General features: G+C 44.3%; 1 protein-coding gene across 1 annotated transcript in view; it reads left to right on the top strand.

Annotated features, from left to right (window-relative positions):
- Positions 1-23,890, top strand: part of madd (MAP-kinase activating death domain) — a 51,491-nt gene extending 27,601 nt beyond the window's left edge. Inside the window, exons 16-35 of the mRNA XM_079282840.1 lie at positions 716-824; positions 925-1,111; positions 1,199-1,349; positions 1,655-1,858; positions 3,214-3,264; positions 4,961-5,067; positions 5,251-5,334; positions 6,114-6,272; positions 6,425-6,539; positions 7,490-7,552; positions 8,637-8,757; positions 8,884-8,989; positions 9,082-9,192; positions 9,286-9,393; positions 9,514-9,678; positions 9,779-9,851; positions 10,434-10,540; positions 14,744-14,813; positions 17,059-17,105; positions 21,369-23,890. Coding sequence (XP_079138966.1) covers positions 716-824; positions 925-1,111; positions 1,199-1,349; positions 1,655-1,858; positions 3,214-3,264; positions 4,961-5,067; positions 5,251-5,334; positions 6,114-6,272; positions 6,425-6,539; positions 7,490-7,552; positions 8,637-8,757; positions 8,884-8,989; positions 9,082-9,192; positions 9,286-9,393; positions 9,514-9,678; positions 9,779-9,851; positions 10,434-10,540; positions 14,744-14,813; positions 17,059-17,105; positions 21,369-21,482 — 2,252 coding nt within the window. The 3' untranslated portion in view covers positions 21,483-23,890. The remainder of the gene's footprint in view (positions 1-715; positions 825-924; positions 1,112-1,198; positions 1,350-1,654; positions 1,859-3,213; positions 3,265-4,960; positions 5,068-5,250; positions 5,335-6,113; positions 6,273-6,424; positions 6,540-7,489; positions 7,553-8,636; positions 8,758-8,883; positions 8,990-9,081; positions 9,193-9,285; positions 9,394-9,513; positions 9,679-9,778; positions 9,852-10,433; positions 10,541-14,743; positions 14,814-17,058; positions 17,106-21,368) is intronic.
- The last annotated feature ends 920 nt before the right edge of the window (positions 23,891-24,810 follow it).

Raw genomic sequence — 24,810 nt, 5'->3', positions numbered from 1 at the left:
TCTTTAATCATCACAATATAACGCTGAAAGGATCGACCCAACCCCGGCTAGTGGCAGCAGTGTTTTAAAACGAGTCGCCTCGTGACGTTGGAGTGCAGCTCATTTTCCTTAACATCCTCTCATCTCTTTATTTTCTTTCATGCATGTCACTGATATAGTACACACTATCCTCCCTCTGACCTCGCATCTCTCTGCCACTAATGTGTGATGCCAGCACCAAGAGCACCATTTGGACTCCCGTGTGTGTGTGCGCGCACCCACCCTGTCCCTGTTTGATTTGTCCTTCACCTCCTTTGTTGTGATAATAGACTCTTGCAGCTCCCGTAATGTGTCTGTTCTGCAGTAGATAACATTCAGTAGAGTCCTCACACAGTGATGTAAACTTTGATGTGGTAGCTTTAAATAACAAAAAGACTATTTTAAAAGTTGATTCCTGTCCTGGTTTACTGTTCCTGGTTTACTGTTCCTGGTTTACTGTTCCTGGTTTACTGTTCCTGGTTTACTGTTCCTGGTTTACTGTGTGTGTGTGTGTGTGTGTGTGTGTGTGTGTGTGTGTGTGTGTGTGTGTGTGTGTGTGTGTGTGTGTGTGTGTGTGTGTGTGTGTGTGCGCGTGCGCGCGCGCGTCTCTTCTTCTGTCTCGTGACCTTGTTGCAGTTATTTTGGTTATCTTGCGCCGTGGTGTTTAGGAACCTCATTGTTGTGGTTCTTGTTCCAGGCGTTCGTGCTCCTCGAGCACTTGTGGACCAGAAGTCTTCTGTAATCAAGCACAGTCCAACAGTGAAGAGGGAGTCGCCCTCTCCTCAGGGCCGAGTCAACAACACGAGGTAATGTCTTCAAAGATCAGAGCACATTGTCACATCGGGTATTTCAAGCCACATCTGTTGAATGCGACTGCTATTTTTTAAACTTTTGTTTTTGACTCAGCGAGAACCAGCAGTTCTTGAAGGAAGTGGTGCAGAGCGTTCTGGATGGTCAGGGAGTCGGCTGGCTCAACATGAAGAAAGTGCGCCGCCTGCTGGAGAACGAGCAGCTTCGCGTCTTCGTGCTGAGTAAGCTGAACCGAGCCATCCAGTCGGAGGAAGACGCCAGACAGGAGATCATCCGGGATGTGGTGCGTGCTGTTGCCCTCCGAAACTTAACTCAAGGAAGTGTCATGTCAACTCTTGTTGTCTTGTTGAAATCACGGTTTTGTGTTCAGGAGGTGAGCAGAAAGGTGTACAAAGGCATGCTGGACATCTTGAAGTGCACAGTTTCCAGTCTGGAGCACTCTTACACCAACGCCGGCCTCGGAGGAATGGCCAGTGTCTTCAGCTTACTGGAAATAGCACGCACACACTATCAAACCAAAGGTACGGCCCACACACAGGTTAGCGCCGCAGTGCTGGATTGTGTTATTCATGCTGAGTAGATAACTAAAAGTCTGTCAGGCCTGTGCTGTTAACACTTGTCCATGTCTTTGCTTTGTCTTTACATTAAGCCGTAAGCTGCTAGATTCACGAAAACATTGTAATTGTAAAGTTTAGATCTCATCTTTTGTTTCCTTCTTTGTCTGAAGCTGTTAATCCTCTCCCAGTTTAAACCTCCTCATATTTTCTTTCTCTTTAACGGCGATGAACTCTTGTCTCCGGCCCCGTTCACTTTGGTAAATTGGTAGACCCAGAAAAACGCAAGCGAAGCCCCACAGACAGTGCCGGCAGCCCGGGGAGTAAAGAGAGTCCTTCTGGTGGCATGGACGTCGGCAGAACTCAGGGGCTCCTGAATGTTCCTCACCTGCAGCTGCCGCACCCCGCGACGGGCAAAGGAGGCCGCCATTTTGATACGCGGAGTCTGAACGAGGAGAACTTTATTGTCTCGATTGGTGTGTACACCACTCCGGCCCCGGTTGCATGTGCACTGTGAGATTCCCCCCCCCCCCACCCCTTCCCGTCCCCCTACAAGCTCATCAACCTTAATACTAGCCCCCCCCCCCCCTCAACCGTTTCAAAGAACGATCCCTTCACTTGTCCCCGACAGATTGTGACAGGATATTCCACACACTTTGACCTGAAATACTGGAGATAATCACTGGAGTTACCTTGTGTCTGGTAACGATTTTCAAACTGAAAAAACATGTGAAAATGAGAATCTAAATTTAGAATTTGGCTCTGGTTAAAATACATGAAGCAGGCTTGGGAAGTGTGTGTAATATTTCCCTGTTTTTTCCAGCCTGGACTGCGTGTGTTTGTCTCCCCTTCCCTGAAGCATCTGTGCCCCTGTTTGCCTCCTCTCTGGACTTCTGTTGTCGGCCTCTTAGCACCTTGAATGCATGTCTTGTGTTTTGGTCTTCCAATACCTAAATCTGCAGTAGCGGACGAAGGGAAAAACCAGAGGTATGTGCATCGATAAAAGTCGGTGCTCGTCTGTGCCTTTACTGCAGGTTTCTGCGAGGCGTGCTGTAGAGAAACGGCAGCTCCCTTTGCTCTCAGCATGGAGGGTGGAAGCAACACTCCCCAGTAAACAGTCCCAGTTTTCCCCAATTTTCTATTGGTTCGAACCAACCGACTTAGAAAGTCCGTAATCATCTCTTTACCACGTAATGTCCTGAGCATGATTCTGGGTCTGTATACAGGGGACACTTTGAGTCGACCACCCTGACACCTCTCCTGCCCGCACCCCTTCTCTTCCTGTTAGAAAGTTGCACCTTCAATTCTACAGTTTGCTGTGAGACTTGCATCCCGGCTTCTGCAACTGCTCCATTTCACCCGCTGGCTAGTCGGCCTCTCAAACACCCCGCCCCCCCCCCCCCCCCCCGCCCCGCCCCCCATCCCACGCTCTTTTCCCAATCAAACATCTCCCGCTCTCGCCCTTTTTGCTCTGGAGAGCCAGACAAATGCGGTCGGTGGCCTGCGATCAGCGCCGCAGCTCGTCCTGACGTCACTGTGTGGCTCTCCAGGACTTTGGGCCGGGAGCTCTGGGTGTGTTGTAATGTTACCGTAGTAGCTGTCGCACACGGTGGATCCAACTCGACAACGAAGTCCTTTTTCCATTTTGTCCAGATTGAAGCACAGCTACATGCAAACATTACAAAACGCCTCCATTCAACAATGTCAGATCCTCAGTGCTTCCTTTGTTTTTGTTTTGATTTTAATGCTCATCCCCCATACATGCCTTTTCAACCAGCTCTCTGACTCTCTCTCTGTCTTTCTCTCCTTGCTTGCAATGCATCTTGGGTAGAATTGTGGAGCAAGCACCAGGATAAGCAAAAAGCTATGGAAAAACCACAGAGTAAGAGACTTTTCACACATGAAAGAGTAAATAAAAGATTGGGGTGTTAAGCTGTTGACCTTTTCCCACCCCGTTCTCTCCACCTTTTCAAACTCACCAGTGTCTTTACCCATGAATAAATAATAAGGCTCCTAATAACAATGTGTGACTGGATAGCAGATCAAATATAGGCTTGGATTCGTTCTGTTCTATAAATAAGATGTGGATCGGGGTAACTTCAGCTGAGACGCTGATGTTCTAGCTCTGTACCTACTGCTCATGACTCTGGGTTTCTGATAATGCAGTGTAGTTGGTATCCTCGAGTGGTATTAAGTCTGTCGTATTTGAATTGAGGGTCACATCATTTCTCATAGGTTTAAGCTCTGTGAGAAATGAAACCCTTGTTCTCGCTCATGTTGTGTTTAATCCAGACTTGGTGTGTTTGGTTTGTTTTCCCTTTCCGGTTCTTAAATATGGGCTAGTTTTACTGCAATACAGTTTGTAATGATCTCAGCTTTGTTAACCGACTACATGGTGCAAGGTATTTATTAACTCTTATTTGTCACTGCCAACCGTTTTTAGTTCCATGCGTTATTTAATTCTATATCATTTCAATACTGTTATGGATATCTGTCTCAGGGTCTAGGGGTGCACAAGTAGTCAAAATTATAGCAAAATGCCGTCCTGCAATTTTCAAATGTGCACCATTTTAATTTAAATATTGTCGCGTTGCAGAGATGATCTACTCGTTATATTCTGTTCGGTACAGATCCCCAAAAAAATCACTTTCCCTCTAATATCGCAAGTCATATATTATATTAATATGAGTCAAAATAATTGCGATTAGATCTCTTTTTTTCTAAAGTTGTTGACTCAAATATGAATTTTAATATTTAAGTCGCTCAAGAAATATAATATTTTTTATTTTCCAGTGTTTTTTTGTCGTTCTTTTCATGAGCAGAAATGAACATCTGCTGCCCCTTTTTCCGCACTTTTAACTTGTTTTTTTCCGGTCTCAAGTGGCTGTAAGTTGTGTATTTACAGACGATATTTCACAGCTGTTGGCACACTTATTTAATTCATTCATGGTTTACAAAAGTTAAGTGTCACAAAAACCAGGAAGTGTAACGATCGACTCGTCTCCCGAGGTGATGAATAACGTACAAACGGAACACGTCTCCGTTTCCGGCCACCAGGTTGTCTGCATGCCTAACTGCTTGTGTCTGATGGTTGTTTTTGTTGTAACTTGGGCCACATTTGCAGCATTGACTTGAGAATTAATGTCGCGCTGTTGCAGCTTTTGTTTTCATTTGTAATTTTTGTTCCCAGCGCTCTCTGCTTGTAACCTCCCTGTCTGACCTTTAAACCCTTCATCTGTTGCTGCTCAGTTGTCTAGAGAACGTTGTGATAACGTTTGAATAAAATGTGTTTTCGTACCTCTTTTTAGATTAGATGTGTTATAGTTACTGTATTTTAGCTAGTGGCAGCTTCAGGCTCTGAGTCTTTGCATTTGAAATCCGTTGACACACGTGAATAAGGCAGCTTATGCTTCGCTGTGTAATGCCGTGTTTAAACAGAAGCTTTGGCACTTCAGATGGACGTAGCGTCAGTGTTGCTGTGCTGTGGTGGCTTTGAGTGAGGCGACTCTCGGTAAGGCAAGAAGATGATGTCGTCCCCGTTCATGAAGTCGTGCTGATAGTCGTGGTCTGTCCTTCAGGGTCCGACGGAGCGAAGCAGCAGCAGCGCCCACAGGTGACCGACGCCGAGGAGAAGAAATCCCAGATCAGTGCTGACAGTGGCCTCGGTGTCACGTCTGGATCTCAGGTCTGTTCCCGCAGCATTTCAGTGTGAAGACTTGTTGCTGAATTATATGTATGCATGTAAGACCTTTGTAATACAACTGGATGTGATTCACCACATGTGTAGCACATGTTTACTGTCTTTACACTAAAGTATACCGCTGTGTCCTCACCTTCTCTTTCTTTCCCCGTCCCTTTGGGTTTGCAGAAGAGTGACACCGAGTCGGTAACGAGCTCGGAGCCGCCGATCCTGACGAGAAGCACCAGCCAGGACTCGGAGGCCAGCACAGTGGTAGGGCACGGCCAACTCGGCTGTTACGCACTTCGTGCTGCACTTCTATCTGTTCCAGCTGCACTGAACCTCACAATAGAGCTGCAGGTTACAGGATGATGTTTTAGGTCCAAACCGTTTGAAGCTTATTTTGTCCTTTTCACTTTAAAAACTGTGAATAAGTTGATCCATCGTAGGTTACGGATTGTTGCTTATATCAGCATATGAAATGCTTAAACTCTGCTGACCAGCTAGTAATACCAACAACAAATATATTAATAATAGTGACAGTAATAATAACTTTATTTATATAGCACTTTTCAACCGGAAGCACAAAAATTAAAAGTGTGTGTGTGTGTGTGAATAAAGATGCAAATATCAGAAATCATCTCATATAAAATTGATAGAATGGCAATAAATAAACAAATGCTTGAATTCAAAACAGATAAAAGTGAGAAAACATACATATATAAGTGCAATAAAAATACTAAAACAAGCAGAATTTGAATATGTAATGACATTAAAGTGTAAATAAAACTCCATCAAATCGTAATAAAAAGAGCAAATATGAAATTTGTCAAGTGTAAGCCGTCGTTTAGTGCCAGTCGTTACGAACTCATAATGTGAAACCAAACATTGATCAGACCCAATCATAGAACATCAATGAAGGGCAGGACATCCAGCTGGTGGAGAATAATGCTATGTCATTGTTTTTTATTAAAAGCTGCTTTTATACCAAACCTTCTGCACCGGAAACGTCGCTCATGTATTGTTCTTACACCTTATATCACATGTTCTAGATAAGCAACAGCTCTGGAGAGACTCTGGGTGCTGACAGTGACCTGAGCAGCACAGCTGGAGACGGCCTCGGGGGGAGGAACACTGCTCACCGAACTCAGTCCAGAGGGACTCTCTCCGACAGCGAGATCGAAACCAATCCAGCCACCAGCGCTGTTTTTGTAAGTTTAAAAGTCACTGTAAGTAGATTAAACTGTTCTTACTTTGAACACAAGACTATTTTATTGTGAGCGGATTCGATTTGAGCTTTGTTGGAGGCGATGGGATTTCAGGGTTCCCATGCGCACTAGAAAACCGTGTCCTGTTCCCACAGGGAAAGCCCCACACTCTGAAACCAAGTGCAAAAGATCACGCGATGGCGAAGGCGCCGTCCGCTCAGCCTGTGGAGGACATCAGCATGAGGATCTACCTTTGTGAAGGCCTGCTGGGTATGTTGAGCTACAGCTGCTCCTCTAGTTCAAGCGCGAGTCGAGCAGCTGACATTTATTCTGATGATTCAAGAAAACCTTTCCTTCCCATGGTCTTAAAAGCACCGCTTCACCAACATCATCGAAGGTACTTCCTCTCGTGTAACGTTTCTAGCTGTTTCATTTCCGTTACGAGCACTTGTGCAAGCTCTGCTCTGTTACTTTCAAGAGAAAAACAAACGGAAGTGAGACATGTGATGACCTAGAAGTGGTGTAATTATGATTATGAAAGGGTGAACAAAGCACATATGGAGGTGGAAGGTTCTACCCTGATGTTTGTGTGCTGATGTTGCATAATGCAACTTCACACAGAGATGAGTTAACGCCACTGATTGAAGAGAGAAGTTGTATTTATTCACTGAATCAGTTTATTGTCAAGTTGTTACACAAACAAGGAGTTTGACTTCGTGATTGGTGCATGACAATAAACATAAAATACATCATTAAAAAATAGAAAACATGAAAATGTACAGTAAAATATGACAGAGTACATTAAGACAAGTATGTTGTTAAAGTAACACGTGTGTATTTAAAGAGTAGAGTTGTGAAAATGTCGAACTTGTCTGAGAGGTTTAAATGCACAGCTGGACACAGCTGGCAGAGATCTGCACAAAACAAAAATGAATTAGTTTGACTCAAGTTAAACGACAGTCTTTAACTTAACTTCTATATTACAGGTGAACAGGTCGTTAGCATACAGCCTCATCAGCACAAAGCTAGAGGCTGTAAAGCACTCGGTAGCCGGAGTACATGAGCGTCTTTGTTCGTCCTGGTCTCCGTTCCTGGGACGTGGTTCTGGGCTCTCTCTGCTCTTGTTTTTGCCATTAAACCCACTCACCTCTTGGCCTAACCCCCTCCTGCTCTCGCTGCTTCTCTTCCCCCCTGCTGCTCCTCCTGGGAAACTCTTCCAGGCCGCGATAAGAGCTCCGTTTGGGATCAACTTGAGGATGCTGCCATGGAAACCTTTTCTCTAAGTAGGGCTAATCTCTTGCCTTTGCCCTTTTTACCTGTGTGTGTGTGTGTGTGTGTGTGTGTGTGTATCCATTGTTCATGCAGGCTGGCTCTGTGTTTAATCGTTGTGATATCACGGTGGTTTGTCCTGTCGTCTGTTGGTGAGCGGCACATCAGTGTTTCTCTGAGCATGAGATGAAAGTGGAGAATAGAAACACGTCCCTCAGGAAAGTAAATCGTTTCCTCAGTCCGTATGAACTTGTGATATCTGGGAGATGACAAAGAGCAGCGCTTGGAGGCGTCGTTGGGCGAGGTTTCGTTAGACCTGTTGGTTGAGAGCCTCGTTGCAGACGTCCCTGTGTGCCGTGTTCTACTCCAGCAGAGTGTGGAACCGACACGACGACTACAACAGCGATGTTCCGATACGGATGAACCAGCGTATTGGCCAATATCGAATACAGATCTAATTCCAGTGCGTTAAAAAAAATCAGTTAAACTGGACACATGATTCCCTCACTACTATCTATTTTATGTTGCTGTGAAAACATCTCCTTCAAGCAACTGTATTTATTCAAGTTTCTCACCAAAAACCAGCTCGATTAACTATTATGTTTCCTGAGGTAATAAATCAAGAGAGCAGTCGAGACTTCGATACAAACAGAGGAGTCGCCCCCTGCTGGACAGTAGAGAGACTGCAGGTGTTGAGAGACTTGCCGCCTGGTTCCACATGTTGTGCCTATGAAGCGTAAACGAGCTGATAAATGAAATGACAGCTTCATATCGGATTGGTGCATTGATTCACGTTGATACCTGATCCAGCATGTCAGGCTGTATCTGGTATCAGTAACGTAGCAGCTCTAGTTATTCTATGCCATTGGTCTCATTGACGCTTATTGTTGTTTTCTTGCATGACTAAGACTGTTTATTTTCTTTTGGTGTGTGTGTGTGTGTGTGTGTGTGTGTGTGTGTGTGTGTGCGCGCACAGTATAAGAGCCTTGAACTCAGTATTTCTTTTAATAGATATGTATTTGTATCAAAGAACGTATGCTTGTGGCTGCATCCTATGAAATGTTTGTAGCCACATGTGTTGTGTCTTGGTGTGTTCAGGTAAGGAGCGCTCCACGCTGTGGGACCAGCTGCAGTTCTGGGAGGACGCCTACCTGGATGCCGTGATGTTGGAGCGTGAGGGCATGGGAATGGACCAGGGACCCCAGGAGATGATCGAAAGGTTCAACATGGCCGGACTTCTTATTCAATATGTCTACATATATATATGTTTCACCCCCCCCCCACAGATACTAGATAACTTTGTCATGATGTTTGAAACCAATCTTTGTTCTGTGTGTCGTCACAGATACTTGTCTCTCGGCGATCACGACCGCAAGCGTCTGGAGGATGACGAGGACCGACTTCTGGCGACTCTGCTGCACAACATGATTGCATTCATGCTGATGCTGAAAGTACGGAGGCCTGTTTGTCAGTTCAACCACAGCTTTACTTTATTCTTTTGCCTCCAGATATCTCAAGTTTTGAATGTTTTTGTTTTATTTAGTTGAACAAAAACGACATCAAGAAGAAAGTGAGGCGTCTGATGGGCAAGTCCCACATTGGCCTCACATACAGCCAAGAGATCAATGAGACGCTGGACAAACTGGCCAACATGGTGAATATCTGCCCCCCCCCCCTTTCTTTTTGGAATTGAGCTAGTTCATCTTCTATTCGCCCTATTTCTACTGAAGAATACATTTGTTTCTAGAACGGCCGCGAGCTGTCCATCAGGCCGAGTGGAAGCCGTCACATCAAGAAGCAAACGTTCGTTGTGCACGCTGGCACCGACACCACGGGAGACATCTTCTTCATGGAGGTACGACGAGCCTGTGATTGCCGATACGACAACGGGAGCTCGTGGACGCAGTAAACGCTTTCCTGCATGTTGCGCGTGGAGAGCATCTCATGTCACTAACGTTGCTCATCGCTGCTTCAGGTGTGCGATGACTGCATCGTCCTGCGCAGCAACATCGGCACAGTCTACGAGCGCTGGTGGTACGAGAAGCTCATCAACATGACTTACTGCCCCAAGACGAAAGTGCTGTGTCTCTGGAGACGCAACGGCCAGGAGACGCAGCTCAACAAGTTCTATACCAAAAAGGTCAGGACAGGGCTTCTCCCGGCAGCCTGCACTTGTTTCATCTTTACTTCAGAAGAACATCTGTTAGGAAGTTAAATAACTTTCCCTTTCTGCATTCTAGTGTCGCGAACTCTACTACTGTGTTAAAGACAGTATGGAAAGAGCTGCAGCGAGACAGCAAAGCATTAAACCAGGTGAGTCTCTTTCTTTATGTCTTCCCCCAAAAAGCTGACATCCACTCGTATTTTCTCTGGGATAGTAGTTGCACATTGTGTGACTTATTATCGATGAGAAGGGGTGCGACGTTTCACACATTGGTTTTGGGATCGCAGGTAAAAAGACGTCATTTCTTAAGAAAAATAATATTGACAAAACGTGGATATTCTCTGTGATTATAGTTTTTATTTTTTACAAGAAGAAACTCCAAATTTACAGGAAAAAAGCTTCAATATATTCTCTGATTAAAGTCTAAAATTGAAGGGGGAAAATGTTTTTTTGGTCATGGAATCTCTTTAATTGACAAACATTTCCAGTTTTTTCCTTCTGAATATTACTTACAATGACCCTAATACTACGTCATAAAGATGTCGTCATATATTGAACTATTTTGGAGTCCGTTTAAGACGTGAAAAAGTAAATTCCCATTGAGTATAAACTAAATCATTCCTGTTCCAGACCCCAGCAGCGTGTCATGTTATTCAGTCATCCTGCTGAGGTTCACGTTATTTCGGGGGATTTATTATCTTCAGTCGCGTGAAACCCTGGTGGTGTTTCAGGTCCTGAGCTGGGCGGAGAGTTTCCCGTCCAGGACATGAAGACTGGTGAAGGTGGACTGCTGCAAGTCACGCTGGAAGGAATCAACCTTAAATTCATGCACAGCCAGGTAAGAGGCTCACGCCACAGCAGAGAAGCTGCTTCTCGTCTCTCACACGGGCATGGAAATATTCAAAGAATCACTCATGATGGCAAAGAGTTCATCCTGTCCTTCTGTCCACCAGTTTGCCTCATTTCCTTTCATCTCGTGACGTCTTCCTCTATCGACGTTAAAAAATAAAGCCCCGTCAAAAAGTTAGCGATGGCTGACAACATGTTTGATTGGCGTTTACTCCGACCGCTTTCCCTTTAGAGGAAGAACTCCTTTGTGCTTTTGCTTTTTTGGATTTGCTTTTTTTTCAGTTTGTTTTCTCTGTGTGTGTGTGTGTGTGTGTGTGTGTGTGTGTGCATTCGTATGCATGCGTTCCCCAAAAAAAAAGAGTAACACATCCCTCCACACGTTTATTTTTTGACATCCGTGGTGCTCAAACCTCATTGTTCATTTATTGTGGGAGGAGAAGAAGTGTTAATGTGTGTGTTGTGCATCAGTGGGTGACCTGAAACAAAGACTTTTCATTAATAATTGGCTATTTAAATAGCAACTTTCACACTCTAAGTTTGGACCCTTGAACGTCGTCATGTGTTGTCTTCACGCCTGCGCAGGTAGTCGTAGTCGGGGTTCGTATCTCTCCTCAGCTGTGTTAGTGTGTAGCTGTGTTTGAACAATGTCCTGCAGTAGCATCGTGTGAAGAACAGAGACCAGGGACACTTGATGCATGTTGAGCATCCTAAAGAACAATGAAACAAAAGGCCGAGGTGATCCTGCAGCTTTAAACCCATTCCGCAACAATAAAAGGGATTTTTAGGGTCAGTTCACCCAAATTAAAAAAAAAGAAACAAAAGACGTCGTCTTCACCTCCGGTGGCATCTCATCCACGCAGACAGTTTTTCCGGCTTTACGTTTCTGGTTCACTCTCGGCGGCTCTCATAGAACATTGATGGCCGCAGCTGTTTTCCCGTGAAGAAGCTCTGAAACTGACTTTACACCACCCGAGCAGAACCAAACGGACAGACAGACGCAGTGAAGACAGTGGAGCGTTGAGCAGCTAGAGACTCTGATATCTCCCTCAGTGGGTGGAGAACAACAACGGAGCTAAAAGGAATGTGAAGATTGGACTTAAACTCATCTTGTGGACAGAAACGAGATTCCAAATGAACGGTAATGTTGCTCAGCCCTGTCTGCTCGATGTCAGTAGCACTGTCTGCTAGATGGCAGTAGCACTGTCTGCTAGATGGCAGTAGCCCTGTCTGCTAGATGTCAGTAGCACTGTCTGCTAGATGGCAGTAGCACTGTCTGCTAGATGGCAGTAGCACTGTCTGCTAGATGGCAGTAGCACTGTCTGCTAGATGGCAGTAGCACTGTCTGCTAGATGGCAGTAGCACTGTCTGCTAGATGGCAGTAGCACTGTCTGCTAGATGGCAGTAGCACTGTCTGCTAGATGGCAGTAGCACTGTCTGCTAGATGGCAGTAGCACTGTCTGCTAGATGTCAGTAGCACTGTCTGCTAGATGGCAGTAGCACTGTCTGCTAGATGGCAGTAGCACTGTCTGCTAGATGGCAGTAGCACTGTCTGCTAGATGGCAGTAGCACTGTCTGCTAGATGGCAGTAGCACTGTCTGCTAGATGGCAGTAGCACTGTCTGCTAGATGTCAGTAGCACTGTCTGCTAGATGGCAGTAGCACTGTCTGCTAGATGGCAGTAGCACTGTCTGCTAGATGGCAGTAGCACTGTCTGCTAGATGGCAGTAGCGCTGTCTGCTAGATGTCAGTAGCGCTGTCTGCTAGATGTCAGTAGCGCTGTCTGCTAGATGGCAGTAGCGCTGTCTGCTAGATGGCAGTAGCACTGTCTGCTAGATGTCAGTAGCACTGTCTGCTAGATGTCAGTAGCACTGTCTGCTAGATGGCAGTAGCACTGTCTGCTAGATGGCAGTAGCACTGTCTGCTAGATGTCAGTAGCACTGTCTGCTAGATGGCAGTAGCGCTGTCTGCTAGATGGCAGTAGCGCTGTCTGCTAGATGTCAGTAGCGCTGTCTGCTAGATGGCAGTAGCACTGTCTGCTAGATGGCAGTAGCACTGTCTGCTAGATGGCAGTAGCACTGTCTGCTAGATGGCAGTAGCACTGTCTGCTAGATGTCAGTAGCACTGTCTGCTAGATGTCAGTAGCACTGTCTGCTAGATGGCAGTAGTCTGCTAGATGTCAGTAGCACTGTCTGCTAGATGTCAGTAGCACTGTCTGCTAGATGTCAGTAGCACTGTCTGCTAGATGGCAGTAGCACTGTCTGCTTGATGGCAGTAGTCTGCTAGATGGCAGTAGCACTGTCTGCTAGATGGCAGTAGCACTGTCTGCTAGATGGCAGTAGCACTGTCTGCTAGATGGCAGTAGCACTGTCTGCTAGATGGCAGTAGCACTGTCTGCTAGATGGCAGTAGCACTGTGCTAGATGGCAGAAGCGCTGTCTGCTAGATGGCAGAAGCGCTGTCTGCTAGATGGCAGTAGCGCTGTCTGCTAGATGGCAGTAGCGCTGTCTGCTAGATGGCAGTAGCGCTGTCTGCTAGATGGCAGTAGCGCTGTCTGCTAGATGGCAGTAGCGCTGTCTGCTAGATGGCAGTAGCGCTGTCTGCTAGATGGCAGTAGCGCTGTCTGCTAGATGGCAGTAGCGCTGTCTGCTAGATGGCAGTAGCGCTGTCTGCTAGATGGCAGTAGCGCTGTCTGCTAGATGGCAGTAGCGCTGTCTGCTAGATGGCAGTAGCGCTGTCTGCTAGATGGCAGTAGCGCTGTCTGCTAGATGGCAGTAGCGCTGTCTGCTAGATGGCAGTAGCGCTGTCTGCTAGATGGCAGTAGCGCTGTCTGCTAGATGGCAGTAGCGCTGTCTGCTAGATGGCAGTAGCGCTGTCTGCTAGATGGCAGTAGCGCTGTCTGCTAGATGGCAGTAGCGCTGTCTGCTCGATGGCAGTGTTGTGTTTTACACATTCTTGATTCTGCAGGTTTAAATATAATGTTTCATTGCTGTGAGCATCACAAATACAGTTCCATTAATCTCTGTTGTAAAACCCAAACTTTCTGCGTGGCCACGTGATCCACGGTGTTTCTATAATTCGGGTGAACTGACCCTTCAGCTCGGATCTACGCTGAGTCACCGTTTCCCTCGCTGCTTCTGCTGTTTCTACCTCAGGCTCAAGATTCTTTAATTTATCATACAAGCTCAATACAATTGATTGAATAATGTGAGTGAGTGAGCATTGGGTCGGGGCCCGGGATTGGCCCTGAGTTATCTGTGCTGCTGTGTGAGTGGTGTTGGTGCCAGCCCTTGTTGCTGGAGGAGGAGGCATGGAGGGCTCTGGGGGACTGAGATGTTTAAAGTCCAGGAAACCAAAGGTGAACGCAGCTCTCAGCACCTTAGTCAAACCTCTAGTCCTCTTCTCTTCCCCCCCCCCCCCCCTATTTTTTGGGGGCTGATTCCTCTTGTGACGTTTTTTATTTATTATTTTCCTTTTCATATTGGCTCCGGTAACTTGTTAGCGAGGCCGTTGATCGGAACCCGTGCGAGGCTCCCGTGCGTAGCGCCCTCTCGGAGTGTCGTCGAGTGTTTGTGCTCTTCTGTCCGATAATAATCCAAACCATTTCTCTCCCATGCTCTCTCCCCCTGCAAGGAGCGGAAGGTACACAACCTCTGCTGTGTTTGCTTATTAGCAGTTCCATCTTATTGGGTTCCTTGTTTTTCTTTCTCTTTTTCTTTGTTACCGTTGTCGCTCTGTGGCAGATCTAATTTTGTGTCCTTGTCTACATTTTTATATGGAACTTCCATGTATGCATCATATGGGCAATTAATGCATCTCTCAGCATAGAAATACATGTTTTTTTAAACTACCGCTGCTGTTTACACCCAAACTAATAACTATAAATGTGCCAGTTGATATGAAACGAGTCGTGTTGAGCTAGTGCTGAGCAGACTAAGTGCATCTCTCCTCATTTACCCGGCGCCCACATATGCGTTTGATCATGGAAATTTCTCAGTGTGCTTTTCTTTTCTTTTCTTTGGTTAGCCGTTAAAAGCTTGCACTCCATGTGTAGTTGTTTTGAGTTGACCTTTCACACCGAATAAAACAAGTCGAACGTGTTTAATTTGTTAAATATGAAGTGTTAACTTTTCATCCAGTGCTGTTGAGTTAATAATGTTCTGTCTTGTTTTGTTTGTGTTTTTGTTTGATTTTTAGGTTTTCATAGAGCTGAGTCACATTAAAAAGTGCAATACAGTGAAGGGAGTCTTTGTCCTGGAGGAATTTGGTAATTACACCACCTATTGATTCTAGGCCTGTACTCGGCACGGCAGTAACTCAGCTTCATGGCAAATGTATTGACGAGGGCTAATCAGGGCTTCGCTGAATTGGATACTCGCTCACCTCGAGGAACACTGACACGCTGATGTCTGCAGGTGATTATGTGAGCGATGGATTCTTCGCAGGGTGCGGTGTTCTTTCAGTCGCCTGAGAGTTTAGAGTGAGCAACACTCTGTTTAGTTCACAAATAGGGACGGTGCTCCAAGTCTGTGCAAGTCTGCGCTTTTATTTGACAACAACTTGTAGAAACCAAACGAAGAGGTTCCATAAAAACAAGTAATGTCAGTTCTTAGAGGTAGATGTATAACTATGTTTAATGATGATAAAAGTAATACAAAAAACTGAATCCCTTTTTAAATAATATGTCGAAATAGTCCAAAATGATTTGATCACAAGTTTACATTTTAGTCGTATGCTTCTGTCGGCACGTAACGTGTTGGCTTCAAGCTAAAGATGGAGCTTAAAGGTTCGATGAGGTGATATTTCTTATATTATCATTTCTGTGTGTCATGGAGCTTCATTGTTAGCCAAAAACCAATCAATGTCGTTGATTTTGAGTCGAACATGCACCGTCCTCCGGCTGTAAATAAGTATTCATCCACGGCTGAAAATAGTCCCCAACAAATGCACAATTTACTCCCGTTTGAGTGATGGTTGCTTAAACCTACAATGCCCAGCTGTTTTACAATATGTAACAACACATTTGTCACTTGTTTTTAAAGATGTACATGTTTTTTCTCTGGGCGTGGGGGGGATCTTGTAAACGTCGTTAAGAGAGTTAAAAGGAGGCGGAGCCACCTGATTTATTCACAGGTGATTTGAGGATACAGTGACAGTTGACACAAATATGACACAAAGTGATTTTTATTTCAGTTACTACCTGCAGCTTTAAGCCAAGAAGAATAAGTCGTTCTTTTAGCACTTAAACTCTTGTTGTTGCCTTGAACCCCAAAAACGCAGGATTTATCTAAAGTTCTAAAATTCACTATAAAAGATATGTTTTTAGGTGTTAATACGTCAACAAAGGGCCCATTTCACAATGCAAAAGACATGTTTAAAAAATGACAGTGATTTAAAGCAAACCGTATTTAAGGCCCATCGTCAACATGAGAAACCACTTTATTTATGGAGAGCAGCAGAAGGGTTTCGTACCGTAGCTCAGGCTGCTTCTATGTCTTTAGAAGAGTCTTTAGGTTTATAACGGGTCAGATAAGATGACTTGCAGTGTGACGGTGAAATGTTACGAGACGCTGAGAGCCAGGCTGGGTTACTGTCGTGTCTCTGTGCTGCTTTTGTAATGTTGCCCTCATCTTTGCCACTATGAAAACCTTCATTCTCCAGCAGGTAAAGTGTTGTCACCTTTCTCCTTTTCTTACCCAAACTTAACTCTGTGCTGAATATTTCCTCACTCCAATCCTGTTCGTTGATTTCTTTCTCTTTCTTTGGTTCCTGTGTTATGAGTTTTCCCTCTGCGTCCTTCATCACTCGCTCTTCATCTTGGGAGATCAAGCCCAGACTCCCAGTACTCATCCTCGTGATAGTCTGCCTCTGAATCTCAGCAAGTGGAGATCTTTGGTGGGACTGTTTGTCTGTGATTCAACACCCCCCCCCCCCCTCCATCTGTCCAGACCTCAGCCTTCTCATCTCTGCTATGGGTTCACAGTTACTAATGAAAAGTCGATCTGTCCTGTGGGCAGTGACGCGGTCCTGGGTCAAAGGATCGTGTCCTCTTGTGGCTGCTTCTCTGTGATGCCTTTCGACTTCCAGGGGGGGGGGGGTTGTCCTTCTTCTTCACTTCTGAAACTTTACAGTCTTTGCCGTCTCTTGTTATAAGACATTTTGTGTTTTTATTTGACCATTTTGTGGGCTGTGAACGTCTCACCCAACAGTCACAAGTTCAAGTGTAATACTGCCCGTACAAGCAAAGTTCTATCGTTACGCTAGACGTGGGCCGTAATCAATGACATGGATTCAACCGCAGTAGACAAGCCGCTCTCACCTCCCCTGACTATCAATCGATGGACTCCTGACTGTTGTGGTGGACTCTTCTTGGCCCACATCCCATTTTACACCTTGTTGGAAGTCCACCCCTGTAACCACCCCCCCCCCCCCTCCCTAAATCTCTCAAGCATGAACTCATTTAGGTTCCTGCTGCCTTTGAATTCTGTGTTTTGTCTCTTGCACCGGCGTAGTTCCTGAAACTAAAGAAGTGGTGATCCACAAGTACAAGACCCCCATGGTGAGTCCTCACTTCTTCTGTCAGTCAGTACTATTTACCAGAGCACCGGTCACCAGGTGTGCACTGCAGAAATGTGCCTTTTGACATTTTAATCTGTAAACACGCCTGCTGTGGAGGTGCACTCTCATTCAGTCTCCTCTTGGGAACACTAACAGGGATTTAAGTCTGGAAAGTGATGCTATAATCTCAGTGGAACCACTTAAACCTGACTTTATAATGTATGAAGTTAATCACCAAGAGTGCAGCAATTCAACTCCCTCTGGTGATTAAAGGATTAAAGCACCTTCTAAGAGTTTGGCCCTGTAGTCACCTTACTCAGTGTTATGACTCCACTTTATCTTCCAGTATGTTGGGGCGCATTCACACCGAAAGTACCACTGATTAGAAGAACTCGACGTCTATTTGCACCCTGGTGAGAACGGGAGTCACACGGCAGCTATTTAGACCCTGCCAAGTTGAATATGCTACTAATTAGGCAATAGTACGCGAGCTGAAAAGATTTAGGAGTAATAAAAGTAGAAGAAGAAGTATGAAGATAAAGTATGTTTGTGGATTAGGTTGTGGTGGATAAGGGACTTCAACCCAGAAGACCAGGGTCTGGTTTAGACGACACAACTGCTTTAAGTTTAGACGACACAACTGCTTTAAGTTTAGACGACACAACTGCTTTAAGTTTAGACGACACAACTGCTTTGTTTAGACGACACAACTGCTTTATGTTTAGACGACACAACTGCTTTAAGTTTAGACGACACAACTGCTTTGTTTAGACGACACAACTGCTTTAAGTTTAGACGACACAACTGCTTTAAGTTTAGACGACACAACTGCTTTAAGTTTAGACGACACAACTGCTTTGTTTAGACGACACAACTGCTTTAAGTTTAGACGACACAACTGCTTTATGTTTAGACGACACAACTGCTTTAAGTTTAGACGACACAACTGCTTTAAGTTTAGACGACACAACTGCTTTATGTTTAGACGACACAACCGCTTTATGTTTAGACGACACAACCGCTTTAAGTTTAGACGACACAACTGCTTTATGTTTAGACGACACAACTGCTTTAAGTTTAGACGACACAACTGCTTTAAGTTTAGACGACACAACTGCTTTAAGTTTAGACGACACAACTGCTTTATGTTTAGACGACACAACTGCTTTATGTTTAGACGACACAACTGCTTTATGTTTAGACGACACAACTGCTTTAAGTTTAGACGACACAACTGCTTTATGTTTAGACGACACAACTGCTTTAAGTTTAGACGACACAACTGCTTTAAGTTTAGACGACACAACTGCTTTAAGTTTAGACGACACAACTGCTTTAAGTTTAGACGACACAACTGCTTTAAGTTTAGACGACACAACTGCTTTAAGTTTAGACGACACAACTGCTTTATGTTTAGACGACACAACTGCTTTAAGTTTAGACGACACAACTGCTTTATGTTTAGACGACACAACTGCTTTAAGTTTAGACGACACAACTGCTTTAAGTTTAGACGACACAACTGCTTTATGTTTAGACGACACAACTGCTTTATGTTTAGACGACACAACTGCTTTATGTTTAGACGACACGACTGCTTTAAGTTTAGACGACGCGACTGCTTTATGTTTAGACGACACAACTGCTTTAAGTTTAGACGACACAACTGCTTTATGTTTAGACGACGCAACTGCTTTAAGTTTAGACGACGCGACTGCTTTAAGTTTAGACGACGCGACTGCTTTAAGTTTAGACGACGCAACTGCTTTAAGTTTAGACGACGCAACCGCTTTAAGTTTAGACGACGCAACCGCTTTAAGTTTAGACGACGCAACCGCTTTAAGTTTAGACGACGCAACCGCTTTAAGTTTAGACGACGCAACCGCTTTAAGTTTAGACGACGCAACCGCTTTAAGTTTAGACGACGCAACCGCTTTAAGTTTAGACGACACAACCGCTTTATGTTTAGACGACGCAACCGCTTTAAGTTTAGACGACGCAACCGCTTTAAGTTTAGACGACGCAACCGCTTTAAGTTTAGACGACACAACTGCTTTGTTTAGACGACACAACTGCTTTGTTTAGACGACACAACCGCTTTAAGTTTAGACGACACAACTGCTTTGTTTAGACGACACAACTGCTTTGTTTAGACGACACAACCGCTTTAAGTTTAGACGACACAACTGCTTTGTTTAGACGACACAACCGCTTTGTTTAGACGACACAACCGCTTTAAGTTTAGACGACACAACCGCTTTAAGTTTAGACGACACAACTGCTTTGTTTAGACGACACAACTGCTTTGTTTAGACGACACAACCGCTTTAAGTTTAGACGACACAACTGCTTTGTTTAGACGACGCAACCGCTTTAAGTTTAGACGACACAACTGCTTTGTTTAGACGACACAACTGCTTTGTTTAGACGACGCAACTGCTTTGTTTAGACGACACAACTGCTTTGTTTAGACGACACAACCGCTTTGTTTAGACGACACAACCGCTTTAAGTTTAGACGACACAACCGCTTTAAGTTTAGACGACACAACTGCTTTGTTTAGACGACACAACTGCTTTGTTTAGACGACACAACCGCTTTAAGTTTAGACGACACAACTGCTTTGTTTAGACGACACAACTGCTTTGTTTAGACGACACAACCGCTTTAAGTTTAGACGACACAACTGCTTTGTTTAGACGACACAACTGCTTTGTTTAGACGACACAACCGCTTTAAGTTTAGACGACACGACTGCTTTATGTTTAGACGACACGACTGCTTTAAGTTTAGACGACGCGACTGCTTTATGTTTAGACGACACAACTGCTTTAAGTTTAGACGACGCAACTGCTTTATGTTTAGACGACGCAACTGCTTTAAGTTTAGACGACGCGACTGCTTTAAGTTTAGACGACGCGACTGCTTTAAGTTTAGACGACGCAACTGCTTTAAGTTTAGACGACGCAACCGCTTTAAGTTTAGACGACGCAACCGCTTTAAGTTTAGACGACGCAACCGCTTTAAGTTTAGACGACGCAACCGCTTTAAGTTTAGACGACGCAACCGCTTTAAGTTTAGACGACGCAACCGCTTTAAGTTTAGACGACACAACCGCTTTATGTTTAGACGACGCAACCGCTTTAAGTTTAGACGACGCAACCGCTTTAAGTTTAGACGACGCAACCGCTTTAAGTTTAGACGACACAACTGCTTTGTTTAGACGACACAACTGCTTTGTTTAGACGACACAACCGCTTTAAGTTTAGACGACACAACTGCTTTGTTTAGACGACACAACTGCTTTGTTTAGACGACACAACCGCTTTAAGTTTAGACGACACAACTGCTTTGTTTAGACGACACAACCGCTTTGTTTAGACGACACAACCGCTTTAAGTTTAGACGACACAACCGCTTTAAGTTTAGACGACACAACTGCTTTGTTTAGACGACACAACTGCTTTGTTTAGACGACACAACCGCTTTAAGTTTAGACGACACAACTGCTTTGTTTAGACGACGCAACCGCTTTAAGTTTAGACGACACAACTGCTTTGTTTAGACGACACAACTGCTTTGTTTAGACGACGCAACTGCTTTGTTTAGACGACACAACTGCTTTGTTTAGACGACACAACCGCTTTGTTTAGACGACACAACCGCTTTAAGTTTAGACGACACAACCGCTTTAAGTTTAGACGACACAACTGCTTTGTTTAGACGACACAACTGCTTTGTTTAGACGACACAACCGCTTTAAGTTTAGACGACACAACTGCTTTGTTTAGACGACACAACTGCTTTGTTTAGACGACACAACCGCTTTAAGTTTAGACGACACAACTGCTTTGTTTAGACGACACAACTGCTTTGTTTAGACGACACAACCGCTTTAAGTTTAGACGACACAACTGCTTTGTTTAGACGACACAACCGCTTTAAGTTTAGACGACACAACCGCTTTGTTTAGACGACGCAACCGCTTTAAGTTTAGACGACACAACTGCTTTGTTTAGACGACACAACTGCTTTGTTTAGACGACGCAACTGCTTTGTTTAGACGACACAACCGCTTTAAGTTTAGACGACGCAACTGCTTTAAGTTTAGACGACATTATTCATCCTGATGGTTTGTTTCATCGAACCATCCGAGAAGCCGTCGTTGGAAAAAGGCGGGCTCTTTCCCAACAATACTGTACACAGATGTTACATCCCATCTGGCTCGTTATCCTCCTCATCGTTTATTTTGTCCCTTCTGCAGGCACATCAGATCTGTTACTCCGTCCTCTGCCTCTTCTCCTACGTGGCTGCAGTGAAGGGGAAGGAGGTGGAAGGAAAACCCAAGATTCTGTCACAGAGACCCCTTCCTAGCTAGTAACGGCATCTCAGCTCTATAAACCAGAGACTTCTGACAATCCCTAATTCTAATCTAAGCACATGATTCCTGCTCCCTCCTCTTGTGTATATACAAGCCTCAGAGCCCTTTTCAGACCCGGTCGTGTAGGCGTGTTTAGTCTGTGATGTTGTGTAAATACTCCCGACCCCTCATCGCTGTCGAACCAACTTGCTAAATGTTTGCCTGCTCCTCAACACGGCTCCAAGCTCATCGCCTCAGTGTGAAAGTCTTCTGTTGTTCCTGCTGCCAACACCCAACTGATGGGAGATGTGAGGCATCGCCCCCGAGGCACAGAGTGCATGCAGGTCCCGTGCACAGCCTTGACATTCACTACAGAGAAGCCCCCCCCAGTCCCCCAGTCCCCCCGTCCCCCGTCTCCATTTGACTGTGTGAGTTGTTGTGTGATATGTGGTTACTGTAAAGTTCCAGTCTGTCCCAAGTTTAAACTGGCGTGCACGTCCAGAGACCCTCTTGTACCGCAGGTCGTCCCACGCTGTGCTGGAGCACCGCATGTGAACGCTTCTAAAAAGTGCTTGAACCCCAAAATGTGAGTGTTCTCCGATGTGTTCTCTTGCTCTAGATCGGCCCGCCGGGCTGAATTACTGTTCTAGTTCTACTGTAAGGTTCCTCGTCTGTGGTCTGCTGTTATCAATTGCATGTTACTATGAGGATGACAAAATAAATATTATATATATTTCTATATATAGTATTTATTTAATATATACATATATTGACTGTACATTTCTCTGGAAAAAAAAAAGTTACAAATTGTTGATTTGCTAGATGTGCAATACTTAATAAGTAGTTAGCCATTGCCAGAGCCATGTTTTCTTGAGTTCACTGGCTTCCACAGGGTGAAGAATGTAAGAAAGAGTTTTGTTTTCTATCGTACGTGTTGGTCCAAGTGAATAAGAGTTTGACTGTTTTTTAAGTTAGTCTTTTAAAGGAACATCAACAAATCACATGGCGGAGAGAACAGCTGCTGTCTGTGGTGCAAACTCTGGAGCGTTTTATATTTTACACTCTGGGCCACACCCCCAATCAGTGATGTCACCAGGTGTTTTTTGAGCAACAGCAGGTGGCGGAGACGCTGTAGTAAACGTCAGAGGGTGCAGTACCTCTTACATTAGAACTCAGCCTGCAAGCCATTTAAATGCGTCTTTGATCGTCCGAGTAGTTTGTTGGTACACGACGTTTAAAGATCAAAGTCGTCCGTTTGCCGAAATTGAGATGAAAGAGAAATTATAGGCGAGCGTCATTCTGTCTTTAAAACAGGTTGGCAGGGTTTCTTTACCCCGATTTCCAGGTACAGGGTCACATGTTGTGATGGCCTTTGTTATGAATATTGACTTGTCTTTTGCCGTGCCTCTGTTGACCTGTACCTGGAAGTTATAAACGTGTTATAAAGACTGAATTACATAAAAAATAATCCGTTCATGTTTAAGAGAAGCAGAAGTAAAATCAAAAAGACAGGCAGTCAAAACATGTGACCCTCTGTACCTGGAAATTTAAATATATTCAAAGCAGCCACTTGTAGGAAGTGACATCATGCCACAAACGATATTATGGATTAATAGGTTGGTCATAAAATGAAAAGAAATAATAAAAAATACCCTCACTCTAAGATGATTTATTGGAATTTAGTTTTGTCTGACCAACAAAAACTAAAGTAAGTAAATGAACATTTAAAAAGCTGAGAAAAAATTCCCCAAAACAACATGGCGTAACACTGTCATGGTCAGACTTTGGCGTGAACTCGATAAAGCGGCCAAATATAAAAACACCTGTTTTAACTTCACAGACTGAATCGAGCCAGAAGTCTAAAATCCTCCAAACTCACAGCAGCTGTGATCCGTCAGACGCGGTGACTCCGAACACATCGAGTCTTAATGTGGGTTCTGTTCCGTGATCGTAGAGAACCGTTGAATCGGGTCCGTTAACTTTCACAGTGCGTGAGTGTGTGTGTCCATGTGGTGAACAGTTTCTCTCGATCAGCAATATATGGGCACAGCTATATCACTGGAAGATGTTTTTTTTGACTCTGACATGCTTGCATTTTTAGTGATTTAACTGTGCAAAGGAAAATAATCAGTCAAATATTCAGAAGATGATGTTCCACTGATGAATATATATACATATATATTATCGATAAATAATATATGAGACCAAACTGGATGCATCTAATGGGACGCAGCTCTTCCTGCTTGAGTTAAACATGTTTTTTTAAACTGGAGTATTACAACTCATCTCTGTCATTGTACTAGCCGGCTGCTGTAACCAGAGGGAATACATGAGTAGAGGTGCCAGGTGTACGTATTCCAGTATTTGAGAAAAAGGAAGAAACAAAAAAAAAGTATTTATAGAATATGTACAGCTTTGGCAATATAATAAAGTTATCGCAAATAAAGCTTGGCCGAGTTCGTCTTTGTATCAAGAAAGAAAAACGAGGTGAACCGATGTCGGAGTCGTATTGAACATCTGGGCGACCAATAAGATGTTGACACTGTTTTGTGACTGTTTTTTTTTTTATGCATCCCAGAGTATAACCTTTATGTCGTACTATGTGATGCATTGACCTTTTTCAGGACTTATTTTACCGTGACTTACGACATTTTAACGTGTATTTGACATACTATATACTTTTATTGAAAATATACTCGTTTTTTTTCTTTTCTCCATACCGGCCTAAGAATTTTGATGACGTACTATACAATGATTTTTTTTTAATGTTTTACTGTACTAAAACTTGACATTTTATGACAGCCTACGATGACTTTTTAAAGACGTTTTTCCGACATACTATGACATTATGACGTACTATACTGAGTATAGTACGTCATTAAAAGTAATACAAACTAAAAGACTTCAGACTTATCTGACATACTATGTAGTATACTATGACTTTTTTTACTGCTTTTCCTGTCATACTATGACTTTTATAATCTACTCTGGGGCGACTGGCTCTTGACATACTGTTGTCACGGTCCACCTGTTTCCCATCCACTCACCCGCTACCCTGCAGAATACAAACCCCGGCTCAACACTTCAGTCTGCGCCTGCTTGCTCAGTTTGCCAACGTTGTGACGCTACAGCTGTGTTCCAGTTTAAGTCGGTTAAATCCTCGGGGTTCATGACCTGCGTGTGGTCACATTGTTTCCTCCCCCAGCGCCAGTCCAGCCGAGAGCTCATCTCCCTCTGCCTGACCAACTCCACAAACATCACAGGATCAACTCTCTTCTCAACTTGTTTTTACAAGTTTTAGACACATGAGACCAGAGGAGTTTTTTTTTTAAATGTTTTATTCAAT

The sequence above is a fragment of the Melanostigma gelatinosum genome, assembly GCF_949748355.1.
Source record: "Melanostigma gelatinosum genome assembly, chromosome: 2".
Lineage (NCBI taxonomy): Eukaryota > Metazoa > Chordata > Actinopteri > Perciformes > Zoarcidae > Melanostigma > Melanostigma gelatinosum.
Note: the sequence above shows the minus strand (reverse complement) of the source record. Positions and strands in the feature narration are given on the sequence as shown.